General features: G+C 41.1%; 1 protein-coding gene across 1 annotated transcript in view; it reads left to right on the top strand.

Moving 5' to 3' along the window:
* The window catches only part of SRBD1 (S1 RNA binding domain 1), a 247442-nt gene that overhangs the window by 204918 nt on the left and 28092 nt on the right, over nucleotides 1-14432 (top strand). The window contains exons 19-22 of the mRNA XM_065401220.1: nucleotides 5721-5827; nucleotides 8036-8212; nucleotides 8283-8314; nucleotides 13003-13150. Coding sequence (XP_065257292.1) covers nucleotides 5721-5827; nucleotides 8036-8212; nucleotides 8283-8314; nucleotides 13003-13150 — 464 coding nt within the window. The remainder of the gene's footprint in view (nucleotides 1-5720; nucleotides 5828-8035; nucleotides 8213-8282; nucleotides 8315-13002; nucleotides 13151-14432) is intronic.

Here is a 14432-nt window from a genome sequence, read left to right as displayed (position 1 = left end):
TGCATGGAAGCAGCAAATACCAGGATGAGTCAATGAGTCAGTTTGTATAAGAACTATAGAAAGATCTGAAAGCACATTTCACTTAGCTGTTTACTGAAATATAATGACTATTATTTATTTGATGCCTTTAAAATGGGTAGTAATAACTAATTTTTAGGGCTGTCGATTAATCGCAGTTAACTCACGTGATAAAAAAATTAATTGCGATTAAAAAAAGTAATCGCAATTAATCGCATTTTAATTGCACAGTTAAACAATAGAATAGCAATTGAAGTTTATTAAATATTTTGGATGTTTTTCTACATTTTCATATATAGTGGATTCTGTGTTATAATTGAAATCAAAGTGCATATTATTTTTATTACAAATATTTGCACTGTAAAATGATAAACAAAAGAAATAGTATTTTTCCATTCACCTCATACAAGTATTGTAGTGTAGTCTCATTGTTGTGAAAGTGCAACTTACAAATGTAGATTTTTTTTTTGTTACATAACTGCACTCAAAAACAAAACAATTTAAAACTTCAGATCCTACAAGTCCACTCAGTCCTACTTCTTATTCAGCCAATTGCTAAGACAAACATGTTTGTTTACATTTACAGGAGATAATGCTGCCCTCTTCTTATTTACAATGTCACCAGAAAGTGAGAACAGGCGTTTGCATGGCACTTTTGTAGCCGGCTTTTCAAGGTATTATGTGCCAGATATGTTAAACATTCATATGCCCCTTCATGCTTCGGCCACCATTCCAGAGGACATGCTTCCATGCTGATGACGCTCATTAAAAAAATAATGCATTAATTAAATTTATGACTGAACTCCTTGGGGGAGAATTGTATGTGTCCTGCTCTGTTTTACCCGCATACTGCCATATATTTCATGTTATAGCAGTCTCGGATGATGACCCAGCACATGTTGTTCATTTTAAGAACACTTTCACTGCAGCTTTCACAAAACACAAAGAAGATACCAATCTGTGATTTCTTAAGATAACTACGGCACTCGACCCAACGTTTAAGAATCTGAAGTGCTTTCCAAAATCCGGACGCATGCTTTCAGAAGTCTTAAAAAAGCAACACTCCGATGCGGAAACTACAGAATCCGAACAACCAAAAAAGAAAATTAACCTTCTGTGGGTGGCATCTGACTCAGATAATGAAAATGAACATGCGTCGGTCCGTACTACTTTGGATTGTTATCAGGCAGAACCCATCATCAGCATGGACGCATGACCCCTTGAATGGTGGTTGACACATGAAGGGATATAAGAATTTTTTTCGCATCTGGCACGTAAATATCTTGCGACGCCAGCTACAACAGTACCATGAGAATGCCTGTTCTCACTTTCAGGTGACACTGTAAACAAGAAGCAGGCAGCATTATCTCCTGCAAATGTAAACAGACTTGTTTGTCTGAGTGATTGGCTGACGAAGAAGTAGGACTGAGTGGACTTTCAGGCTCTAAAATTTTACATTTTTTTTAATGCAGTTTATTTTTTACGTAATTCTACATTTGTAAGTTCAACTTTCAGTACTTGTATTAGGTGAATTGAAAAATACTATTTCTTTTGTTTTTTTATAGTACAAATACTTAAATAAATGTAAAGTGAGCAGTGTACTGTTTGTACTCTGTGTTGTAATTGAAATCAATATATTTGAAAATGTAGAAAACATCCAAAAATATTTAAATAAATGGTATTTTGTTATTGTTTAACAGTGCGATTAATCGCGGTTAATTTTTTTAATCGCTTGACAGCCCTACTAATTTTTTTTAAATTAATCACGTTGTTAGAAACATAAATTTACATCTCTTCTATTGCATTCAAAATAAGGCTCACAGTGTGAGTGAGAAGTCTCTCCAATGCAGAGTCAGAGGCTGTGTCTCTGGAAGAGTTTGCCGCAATTCACAGCTGGCCGCCTTCCACAAGCCTGATTTTCTCTATGAGTTACGGATAGCCTGTAACTAAGGCTGCGAGTTTGTCACTGATTCTGTGACTTCTGCAGCAGCCGGGGCGGCTGGCCCAGCGGCCACCTGAGCAGCTCTGGCAGCCCCTGGGCCAGCCACACCGGCTGCTGCTGGGGCAGTCTCGGGCCACTGCTCACCCCTCCCCCCAGCAGCAGTGGGAGTTTGGGTATGGGAGGGGGCTCAGGGTTGGGGCACAGGGCTGGTGCAAAGGTTGGACCCCTTTGCACCAGCGGGGATCTTGGGCTGCTCTCCCCAGAGCACCTGCGCCGCCCCTCCCCCCAGAGCATCCGCAGTACCTCTGGGCCATCTCCCCCCGCAAGATTTAGTCAGGGGTATATAGTAGAGGAAAAATCGACAAGACCACACGTACAAATATCTTCAATTCAACAGTGCTGCCAGCCATGCTGTATGGCAGTGAAACGTGGGCACTGACGAAGAGAGAAGAACAGCGGCTGTCGGTAGCTGAAAGGGCAATGGAACAAGCTATGTTGGGAATTTCCCTTCTGGATCGTATCCCAAATGAAATAATTAGAGAACGCAGCGGTGTGAAAGATATTGTCGTGGAAAGCAGATATAATAAGATACGATGGGCGGGCCAAATAGCATAGCTCACGGACAATAGGTGGACTGCAATCATTACTGACTGGTACCCGCGAGAACAGAAAAGACCACTTGGTTGGCCTCCAAGAAGATGGGAATAAGACATTGTTAAACGTTTCGGATGAACGTGGAGAAGAAAGGCAAGAATGCGAGAAGAATGGCGGATGTGTTGTGATCGGCGCAGTCTTAACGACAGCTGAAGACCGATCGATCTGGGTGATCCAGGTGATATAGTACAAGTGACGGACAGGTCACGGGCCATGAATTTTTGTTTACTGCCCATGACCTGTCCATGACTTTTACTAAAAATACCCGTGACTAAAACGTAGCCTTACCTATAACTAAGATTTTAGTCCTGCTGTCTGTAGAAAAGGGGCAGCCCTACAATTTGCTTATCTATATCAGTCACATTCACACTCACTCACCATGCATCGGTTCACTCCCATATATGCTGTAGATATCCATTCTAAGTGGTTCATCTGTAGTATATTGAGATATTAAAGAGGAGCTAGTGCCTGTCTTTTTCTTTTTATTGGTAGTTGTAAAGCTATTTAAGCAGGCGTTAAGCTGTACGCAGTTGGTGGACAAAGCTGAGGCATGCTTACAAATAAAATTATTGGGCCTTCTGCAAGAGAAATATGTCCTGACACCTTTAAAGGGGTTTCTCGTTTCTTTCCTCTCTCACTTTGCTCACCAACATATTTTAAAATATGGACCTCAGCCACAAGTCAAACATACAACCTTGGGTATAAAGGCAATGTGGTATGTGTGATGGTAAGCATTATCGAGGAACTAATAGTGGTTCCATGGTAAAGGTTGCAGTGGGATTTTGCCTTTGACTGCCCTTATTTCTTAAATTCTAATATGAAGCTGAAACACACTGACTTGTTTTTTAAAAAGTGAAAAATGCAAAGCACTCTTTGAGAGGCCTATGAATTTTTAGTCATTGGCAATTGTTCCTGGAAAAAGAAATAAATCAAATAAAACACTTCACAGATTTTTTTCATGTTTGCTCTCACTCACTAAATTTGTTCTCCATTTAACACACAAGTTACAACAGGCACCAAAGTTCCCCTTTGAATCCAGAAGACCATGAGTTCAAGTTTCACCTCTCCTATTGGTGGAGGTAATTCTGTGCACTTTACAATCCTTGCTATTGATCAAGGCTTCAGATACCACCCCCCTGTGTTACTGATGATGTAACTGAGTACTGTATCTGAAATGTCACATAACACTTTTAGCAGAGCTGGGAATCAAGACTAGGACACTGTGGCCAAATCAAGTTCCATCCACACAGCCATACTGCCTCTCAGAAAGATTAGACCAAATGTGCCTGGTTACATTCTCTGTTATTTGGGGCTACTCCTGCATATGCTGCTCGACAAATTACTCCTGGGGGGATTCTTTGCCATTAATGTTCTGTGCAGAATTTCCCTTTTCCTGCAGAATTGGTGCTACAGAGCTGCTGGCTGCCACTAGAGGCTGCTGGACCTAGCGGAGCCCAGCTCGCAAATACAGGACACTGCCGAGAGGGAGCAGGGGGGAGATGGAGGGTTCTGGGCAGCTGCACTTCCTGGCACGCCCTGAAGGAAGGAGGTGGCATGCAGGAAACTCTGTACAAGCCCAGGACCCACCATCAGGCTGTTTCTCCCTCTGGATCCCTGGACTCTGCGAGGGAGGGTATGCAAGTGTCTGGGCTCGGGGGCAGCGGGGGGGGGGGGGGGGGGGCTGCTCCATGGCTGGGCTCTGGAGGAGAGAGGGTGCAGGTGTCTATCATATGAGTGTTCCTTTGGTCTGCTTATATCATGTCAGTTTATTAATACATTTGTGGCGATCGGTGTACATGACAATATGATTAGCTCTAATAAGGAGGGCGACATTGGCACAGGGTTTGGTTATGATATTAACTATTGTTTAATGAATGACAAATATGACTAGATGAAGCCTGATGCTGGTGGCATGTCATATTTAATTATAATAACTTTAAAAGAGCTGAATGGCTTGGAAGATAAAATATAGTACTGGACAAAATATCTAGGATCTTGGCTTGAATCCAAGATGATGTCCTAAATAAATGCATCACAAAACCACTACAGATCAACTCAGATTTATGTGAGTGACTTATAAGAACCCTAGAGCGAAGCCAACATTGTGATTAAATTAGCTCGTACATTTAGAAAGGATTCTCCCTTCAGGTCAGACTTCTAAGCATTGGTGGGCTCATAGAGAAGTTCACATTGTTGTGGATTGAAGTAAAACTTTGGTATCTAGAGTTTCATAACTTTTGATCTTTAACAAGCATGACTAATTAAAACAAAGAAAAAATATGCGAACAAATGAAAAGCTAGAAGAATTTTCAGTAGTGCTCCTGTAGTGAAGGATCTGCTAATCTTCTGAATATAGCCATTTGCAATTTGACGTATTTTATTGATGCAGGGTTGAAATTTAGCCTTCATGTTCTCAGACCTAATATAATATCTGGTTTACTCTTAAAGGGTAATGAATAATGAGCTGTTCTATAACAACGTGAAGATTAGTTGTCAAAAAAGGAAAATTTGACAGGCACTTACTATATACTTACCCCACTGCAGTGTGCACAGATGTGGTATTCGTGTGTGCAAGTATGTCCATTTTATCCAGAGATATTAATTTGAAAATTTTGTCCTACCTGTCTTTTTAATAACAATTTTTAAATCGGATTTTAGAATAAGGGGTTAAGTATCAGACTAAATAAATCTATATTTATAGGTATAGATAATAAAATACAATGTTCATTCTATTTTTTAACTGTTTTATGTGTGTGTTTCATTAAATTTTGATTTTAAATAAGACAGGAAAACATTTATCCAGTGCAGTAAAAAAAATGGTCTAATTTGACAAGGAATAGAATATACAGCATATTCTAGGAATTTGACACACAACAGAGTTCTTGCAAAGAGATATTGAGGACCATTAAGAAAAAATCAATGGGCTAAGGTAACTCTACAATAGAAAAAGTGGTATTAAATTTGAGGTCCCTGTATTGTTGTTTCTTATGTTGACAATATATTAGCAAATGTTTTGTTAAATTGCCATTGTCTGCAGTTCTCATTTATCTCATTTATGCATGTTCCAATATTTCAGTAACCCTATATCTGTATTTTTGTGTCTCAGCATGACGTTTCACAGACTTTGCTCAAAGCAACTCTGGACAGTGTGGTTGAGGAGTGTGTCAGCTTTGTAGGAGTAGATATTAACATCTGCTCAGAAATACTATTAAGGTGGGTTGAATACTTTCCTATTCCAGTAATTACATGGCTCTGGATCACAGAGTCTGTGTTTAGTCTGCCATTCGACTCAAATTCAGCTGGAGCAAATGGCTCTTGTGTTAAACTTCCAATTACATGAAAATGACATATTAAGACAGTATTTCACTGGAGTATTAAGGGTCAGCTTTTTGAAAGAGGGGATGTGGTTCTGCAAGGTAAAACCATTCTTCTGAGGGAGACAAATATTTTCAAAGTAATAACGCATAGCATAAAACAAACACAGCAATCAAAAATAACATGGCATAATAAATATGAATTAATATTGCAAAGGAAGGGATTTCCAAATGTTTGTTCTGTCTGTCAGAAGATGGCTTTACAGATTATAGCAAGTAAAGCTAGTTGAAAAACAGAGAGAAAATTCTGGAAAATTTTCATGAAAAATGTATCCCTTTTTCACTGTGTACATTTAAAAAAAAATTACTAGCTCTATAATGTACTGGAAAATGTTATGATTTTTTGTGTAAAGTTTTTGTGAAAATGTATCTAATTGTCTGTTGAAAAATCAAAATTCAGAAAATTTCAACCATCTGGTCCAATGGACTGTTAAAAATAAACAGTGGGAGGAGGTCATGCCCATAATCATAGAAAAGTAGGACTGGAACAGGTCATCTAGTCCAGTCCCCTACCCTGACAGGTGTTTGTCTAACCTGTTCTTAAAAACCTGCAATGACAGACACTCCACAGCCTTCCTAGGCAATTTATTCCAGTGCTTAACTACCCTTACAGTTAAGAAGCTTTTCCTAATGTCCAACCTAAATCTCCCTTGCTACAGCTTAAGCCCATTACTTCTTGTCCTGTCCTCAGTGATTAAGGAGAACAATTTATCACCCTCCTCTTTATAACAACCTTTTTCGTACTTGAAGATTGTCATCATGTCTCCCTCCTCCTCCCCCCCCCCCAAATGCTCTTCTGCTTCTGTGGGCTTGTGTACACGGCACCGCAGTGTGCTCTAAAGAGATGTGAGTTGTAGAGTGCGTTAGCATGTTGCACTCTAACTACCCCATCTAGACCCTGCTGGCATGAACTACAAGGTACTTAGTTCATGTTGATGAAGTCCTGTTTGAAACAGGACTACATTAACATGCACTAGGTACCTTGTAGTTCATGCCAGCAGGGTCTACATGGGACAGTCAGAGCACAAATGCTCTGCAAGTCACACCCCTTATAGCGCACACTGCGGCACTGTGTCGAAAAGCAGTGAGTGTCCCTGAGACCTAAGTTGTAGAAAACAGTGCATCCCAGACAGGCTGATTACCAACATTGCTTACTGCTCAGGTATGTGATATGTTAAATGTGTTCATTAACACCTGTTGCATTTACAAGGCATGTTACATCTCTGCAGGCATTAGAAGTTAGATATGTTCTCTGAGGCAGACTAAAGATCAATGGAAATTTTGTGAGCTGTGTATTTGAGGTATATACCTTTGTCATCAAGAAGAGCTGTTGAAAGCCAATGTGAAATGAGAGTACGTCAGAGTGCATTGTGGAACTTTGTGAGCTGTTGCAGGTTCCCTGTTTTGAGTTAGTGTGCAATAAGCGTGTGCATTGGAGAGTCTAACACCCTGGCTTACCATGCACTATCCACTGCCTAGTTAAGAGCTTAAAATCATGATCTACTCCTTAACATTTCTAAGAATGACTTGCCAAAATTTCCATTCTTAATTAGTAGTATTTTTACTTTGTGGGTTGTTACGTTTCAAATTCTCCTTATAATTCTGATATTTCAGCAATGCTGAGTTTGTCACTCTGTTCCAACGTTTGTTGCATGAAGGGATGAGACTGTTTTGGGGAAATTTTTCTTCTCTTTGCTATTTTGTGTCTTTTGCATCGATTGCAGTGACACTCCATGAACAATTCTCTGCTTCCATTCACTTAGAACCTGAATGCAGATTTGGGTCTGATCCTGCAGAAATATCCTCCCACACGGACCCTTATACCCAGATAGTCCAGAGTCTTGTTGTGGATCCTTTTGCAGGATCATGTGAAGATGGATCCTTCAGCCTTTGGTCTTGCACTGCTTTTGCAAACTATTTAGTGTATTGATATTTGAGTTATCCGGCCCAGATTTCCTTGAGCAGTTTGTATCCTTGCTGTTAATTTGTATCTGCACTAGTCATTGTTTATTTGTAACTAATATATTTTGAAAACTTTGCTTCTCAGACATATTGCAGGACTGAATGCTAATAGGGCTAAAAATATCATTGAATGGCGAGAAAAGAATGGACCATTTATAAGTCGGGAACAGCTCAAGGAAGTTAAAGGACTGGGTCCAAAATCCTTTCAACAGTGCGCTGGCTTCATCAGGTTTAACCAAGAATATATAAGAACCTTTTGCAGGTAATTACTAAGGTGTGAATTAAACTCAGTAACAGCCATGCATTCACAAGCCCATTCCTTCTCAAAGCAGCAACCAATCAGAGCTGACTGGGTGTCTAATGGGTTTGTTGGCTATAGCTAAGGCTAAGATTTTGTCATGAATATTTTTAGTAAAAGTCAGGGACAGGTCACAGGCAATAAAGAAAAATTCACAGAAGCCCGTGACCTGTCCCTGACTTTTACTAAAAATATCCATGATAAAATGGGAAGTGGCTGGGCAGCTGCGGGGTGGCTGGGAGCTCCGGGGTCCCGACCACCCATGGGGACTCAGAGTTCCAGGGTTCCCCTGCTCCCCGCGGTGGCGGGGAGCTGCAAGGTCCCCCTGCCCCAGCAGCAGAGAGCTGCAGGAATCCCCCTGCTGCCGCAGTGGGGAGCTGCCGGGGATCCCCCTGCCCTGCTCTGGAGGTGGGGAGCTGCGGGGATCCCCCTGCTTCTGCAGCAGTGGGGAACTGCAGGGGTCCCCCTGCCCCCCGGGGAGCTTCTGGGGATCCCCCTGCCCCATCGCAGCTGGCGGGGAGCTGCGGGGATCCCCCTGCCCTGCTGTGGCTGGCGGGGAGCTGTGGGGATCCCCCTGCTTCTGCTGCAGGAGGGAGCTGCCGGGGGTCCCCCTGCCCCACCTGGGAGCTTCTGGGGATCCCCCTGCCCCATCGCAGCTGGCGGGGAGCTGCAGGGATCCCCCTGCCCCACTGCGGCTGGCGGGGAGCTGTGAGGTACCCCCACTGTCCATGGCAGCTTGGGGGCCCACTGCCTCAGGCGGTGGGCGACGTACCGCACAGCTCCTTGCTGCTGTGGAGGCAGCAGGGCCCTGCAGCTCCCAGCCGCCGGGGCTGAAGTCACAGATTCCGTGACCTCCGTGACAAAATCATAGCCTTAACCATAGCCCATTATTGTGAATTAGGATTCCTGGGTTTTACTCCTGGTTCTGCCACTGATTCATTGGTGACCTTGGGCAAATCTCTTTAGTCTCTCTCTGTGCCTCTGTTTCTCCATCTGTAAGATACTGATAACTCACAGGGGTGTTTTTAAGGCATAATTGTTTGTAAACTACATTAATATCCTTGGAAGGCAGGTGCTGTGGAAGTGTGATGGTGGGTGGTAGTCAGTGTGAGAATCCAGGATCTTCATTCTCAGACATTTTTAATCTTATCATCTGGGCAGGGAAGATTGTTTAGAGTGTCCATTCTTTGGGGCAAGTACTGTCATTTTTTAATACTGGTGTGCAGTACCTAGCATGCACGATAGGGCCCCAATCCCATTGGTGCCACTACTGCAGTACCAATTATTAATAATAAAAATGATAACAGAGAAGGTAGGCATATGTCAATATTTTGTCAAACAGCACAGTAGTGGAGTGTTAAGAGCATTGTGCATTATATTTTCCTTCCGGAGGCCAGGAGCCTAATCCTGATATCAGATAAACAGATACCTATCAATGCATATCTTGCAAAATCAGGTGCTGCATTGAAAAACCCGAGTCAAAATTAGGCCCTGACTGCATTGCCTCTGCAACATTTCTGGTGGGCCCAACCAACAAAAGATATCCTGTAGCGGGCCAGAAGCCAGTACATTATTTTTGTTCTCTCTGCCACTGGGCCATTAGCATTAGAGCTTTATTTCTGCTAGTTCCCATGTTTTATATTTGGCAAGTTAACAAAAACATAGCAGTTCTCACCTAAAATATTGATCTGAAAAAAGTTTAACAGTCTAAACTTCTTTCTGGGCTTCAAGAGCTTGATTCACTCCACTGATGGAAACCAATGTGTGAGTGGTGGACACTGTGGTGGAGGGCCCAGAGCTGTCCCACACTGCCACAACAGTGGGCAGCACTGCAGGTCATGGCCTGCGTACAAAGATATGAGATGAGCAATTTATATCCTAGGGAGACTTCACTCTGAGGACTCATTTGATGCCCTAACTATATTTTAAAACTGCCCTCACTTGGTGGAATTGCCAGGGAAGGGTGGCAGTGACAAAAGCACAGCTCACATGAGGGCAAGTCTCTTTTCCTTTCTTCCTCCCAGCATAGGATGTAGCTGCACCACTCAGGCAGACGGTGTGTCCAGTTAGTTCTCCCTTTACCAGTAGGGGCAATCACGCCCTAGAACTATTTGTGACTTTGCAGCTTGTTCAATATCTGAATAGTTCTTAAAAATCTGTAGAAATAATTGATTGATCTTACTTCGTTGAGAATGTAGGATATTACTAGTATATTTCATAAATGCATTATAAAATGCCTAGTGACTATTCTGAAGTGGTAATAATTTTAACCATAAGTTTTGTAGTGTTCCAAACATTTTCAAACTAATTTCTTTTGGTCTGGGGTTTCCCTGGTTTCGTCTTAGCTCTGGTTTGAGCAAAATCATTTCAGCTAGTTGAGTGAAAAAATATTTTTAACCATCTGACCTTGCTGCTCATAAATAAATATAAATAAATAGGATATCTCCATTAATTTATTTTATCTCCTAGAACTGGAAGGGACCTTGAAAGGTCATCAAGTCCAGCCCCCTGCCTTCACTAGCAGGACCAAGTACTGATTTTGCCCCAGATCCCTAAGTGACCCCTTCAAGGATTGAATTCACAACCCTGGGTTTAGCAGGCCAATGCTCAAACCACTGAGCTATCCCCACCCCCATATAACTCATAATCATCTGACACCTAAACACTTCTGACTTGAATTGTTCTGTAGATTTCACTGAGACATAAAAATAAAGCTATAAAGGTATAAAGTTCCAAAATAGATAAATCTGCAAAACTTTTCAATTTCAGACATTTTCAGGCTCCATTAAAGATAGCTGTTAGGACACTCAAGTCCAGTCCATTTTCAAAGGTGGTAGAATTAGTAAAGCCTGCAAGCGGCACAGGAACTTAATAAGTTAGTCAAAAATGACTCTGTTAAGGACATCTCTGTTGTAGCTGTTGTGGGTAAAGGCCCTGTAGAGCTGATAAGCTCTGCATGGATGAGAGTTACAGGAATTTTTTAGCATAGGTCTAGGGTCAAGGAACTTACAAGTACTTACATAGTTCTGGATTATTTTCCCCTTTAAAAACAAAACAAAAAGTGGAGAATGAAATAGAAAAATCTCATACCAGTGCAACATTCAAGATTAAATATCAACTATTGAAAAGTCTGGAACGTTTTAACAAAACAGAACAAAATAAGTTATCACATAGCACTAACTTAGCCATATTGTATCTATCTAGTATTTTCTATTGCTGGTTTTCTTGTAGAATGACATGAGCACTTTCACTGACCATATCACTAGCAGTGGTACATCATTAATACATTTCACCATGAAACACCATAATTGATTGATGTGTTAACTAAATATTATCTGAAAACATCATCAGAGTATAGAAAAATTCATTTTTGTGTTTACTTGCACTTGTCTAGTTAGAAATGTATGAATAACATTATACTAGTAGCGCGTAAGTGCAAATTCTATATACACATTCTCCCTTCTTTAAAAAAGGTTTAAGAAAGTTTATGCAATATTTGGAGAAGGTTATATTGACTTTATTAAGACAGTGTTAGGGTAGGTCACATGAAAACTACAATTAAGAGGCATTGTGCCATAGTTAAACAAGAAATAATAAAATACACAATATGACTTTACGGGTGGGATCCTCATCCATGCTCCATCCTTTTTACACCAGGTAATGGGGCCAGAGCAGCATAAAGGGTTTCTAGAAGCCCAAGATCTGGCTGAGAAAGAATTTCCTGGCAGAGAAATTGAGACAGACAGCTCTATGCTGTCCTCCGAGGACCCCCTTACAAGCCATAGCATAGGGACCATGCCCGGGGGTGGGAGGATGGGTGATTGGCAGCGCTACAGCATGTAGCTCTGCAGACATTCTGGGTAGCACGTCTCCCATAGGGCTGTCTAAATTACACCAGGGGAGCTCTGATCCCTGGAGCAGCCTAGGATTGGGAGGGCACAAACATGGCTTAAGGCCACTGTAGGCTCCCCACCCCCATCCCCTGGGCTGCACCCCACGATATCACCCTAGGTGTATTTCTCTGGGAGATAGACTTCTAAACAGTAATATATTACTGTAGTATCTGGCTCTAAAGGATGACAAAAATATCCTGTTCAATGTATATATGGATGCTCCCACTTCTGCAGTGCGTTCCATCTGCAGATCTAAACGTTTTACAAATATTAATGAAGTAGTCCTCACAGCACCCTGTGAAGTAGGGAAATAGAAACTGTGTGTCACATGACTTGCCCAAAGGTACATAGTCTGTGGCAAAGCTAGGGGTCAAGTGTCTTGAGCTTAGCCCCAAGACTTATTTCTAAGTCCTCTACTCTAATTTAACAGTGTGGTTTTGTTTGTTTCATTTGTTGCTATTTTCTATTGCCTGTAACCATATAATCCCTGCATTGTTCAGCAGTTGGATGCAACAGAGAGAGACACTTCCCATAACTTTTTAAGTGGACTTGTGAATGTGCCACTGTGCCATTTTAATGCTTCTTAACAAAGGCTCCTATGTTCACGTTCTGAATAGTTTATATTGAGTATCATATTATGCTTTTACCCTCTCCTTCCCATGAGAAGGAGCCAGAACACAATCTTATTTTGTAATTTTTAAAAAAATGAGCGATTAAGGGCTGTGTCTTTATGGAATGAACAAATTGCAAAAACTGATCACTGTCTGTGTGTGTGGGCACTTGGAAGGGTGTTCATATACCAAGAACTATGTCTCTTTTTGAATTTTGACAGCAATCAGCAAACTAAGCTTGCAGCAGAAGGTCATGCACTTATGGCTAAAGCAGATGTTCAAGTCACAAGCAAAAAACAGGGCAAAAAGAAGAGCAAACCAGCAGCAAACGTTGCAGTACAGCCAAATCCTTTGGACCAAACTTGTATCCACCCAGAGTCATATGACATTGCAAAGAGGTAAGCAATGGCAGAGTTTCTGAGCAGTTTATGGAATTAGTCTTTTAAACAGTGAGCAGTGATTTTTCTTACATAATGGAGAAATTTGTTAAACTTTTGGGGACCCAGAATACATATGCGTTAACGTACGTGTGCACTAATCTCACCCTTCCCCAAAAAGGGAAGTTCTCATGTGAATGAAGGACTGGAATCCATTTTGTTTGTCCTTTTATATGTTTTCTCATTTTTTCAAAAAAGGGCTATTTTCAGACAATTAAATATTGTGTGTTTTTGTAATTTTATTTCAGTGAGAAAAATGTGTTCCAAAGTTTATCTAGAACACACAGACTGCACTAGTGAACTTAGGGTGCCCTTATACTGTATCTTTGGACATTCCAACTATTAAAATACAAGCGAATTTTCTTCCCACTAGCCCTCTCACTTTTTCTTCCAAGTGTGACTCTCATCACCTTGCCACCAATACTAAGCCCCTTTCCGTCCATTTGCCAGCTCCATTATGCCATACCCCATAACATTCAGGTTCTCTGCTTGATCAAGTGCAGAAGCAAACTTCTGATTGTTCTGTAAATCTGAAAAATGGTGGGTCTGTCCCAGCCCCATCTTGTATATTATGGGAATAAATAAAAAAGGTAGTGTTTGCATTTTCTGTAACCTAATGTTTTGTGCAGTATTATTTCCCTTCTGTTTTTCTCCATACATTTAAATTCTCCTGCAATGCCACCAAGTGATGATAGTAGTAGGTGTAAAATTATTTTCAGCAAATCTGTGGGAGTTAAACTGGGTGTTACTGCAGCGGGATAGGATCACTTTATACCCAGCAAACGCACTTCAGTGTCTCTGATTGTGCCCAGCCTTACTTGGCAATCTGTTATCTCAGTGGAACTTGCAACCTTACTAATCATGAGAGCAAAGAGGGGCCATCAGCAAAGTGTTTCATGCATCTGCGATTTGTTAGTAATAAATCTGGTTTCAGAGATATTTACACTGTAATCCAGAAGCCCTCATTTCAGGTAAGTGTAACTTGTGCTTAGCAAAGTAAACAAACAGAAAAAGTTTCTAGTTAATACTGAATTTATTATCGATTCTGGTCTCCATACAGTCTTTGCCTGAAGGTAATTGAACCATGGTTTTCTTTATTCTTAAAAGTAATACCATTTAAATGCAGTTCAAATTATGCTAAGGTACTAAAGAATCACCAATTGCAAATTAATACAGTGTGTTAATTTGTTGGCTAGTCTAAGCATAAGAGTGATTTCCTTCTAAATAAAAATAAAGATTGTCC

The sequence above is a fragment of the Emys orbicularis genome, chromosome 3 (assembly GCF_028017835.1).
Source record: "Emys orbicularis isolate rEmyOrb1 chromosome 3, rEmyOrb1.hap1, whole genome shotgun sequence".
In the NCBI taxonomy this organism is placed as follows: Eukaryota; Metazoa; Chordata; order Testudines; family Emydidae; genus Emys; species Emys orbicularis.
The sequence above is the reverse complement of the archived record's forward strand: the minus strand, read 5'-3'. Positions and strand labels throughout refer to the sequence as shown.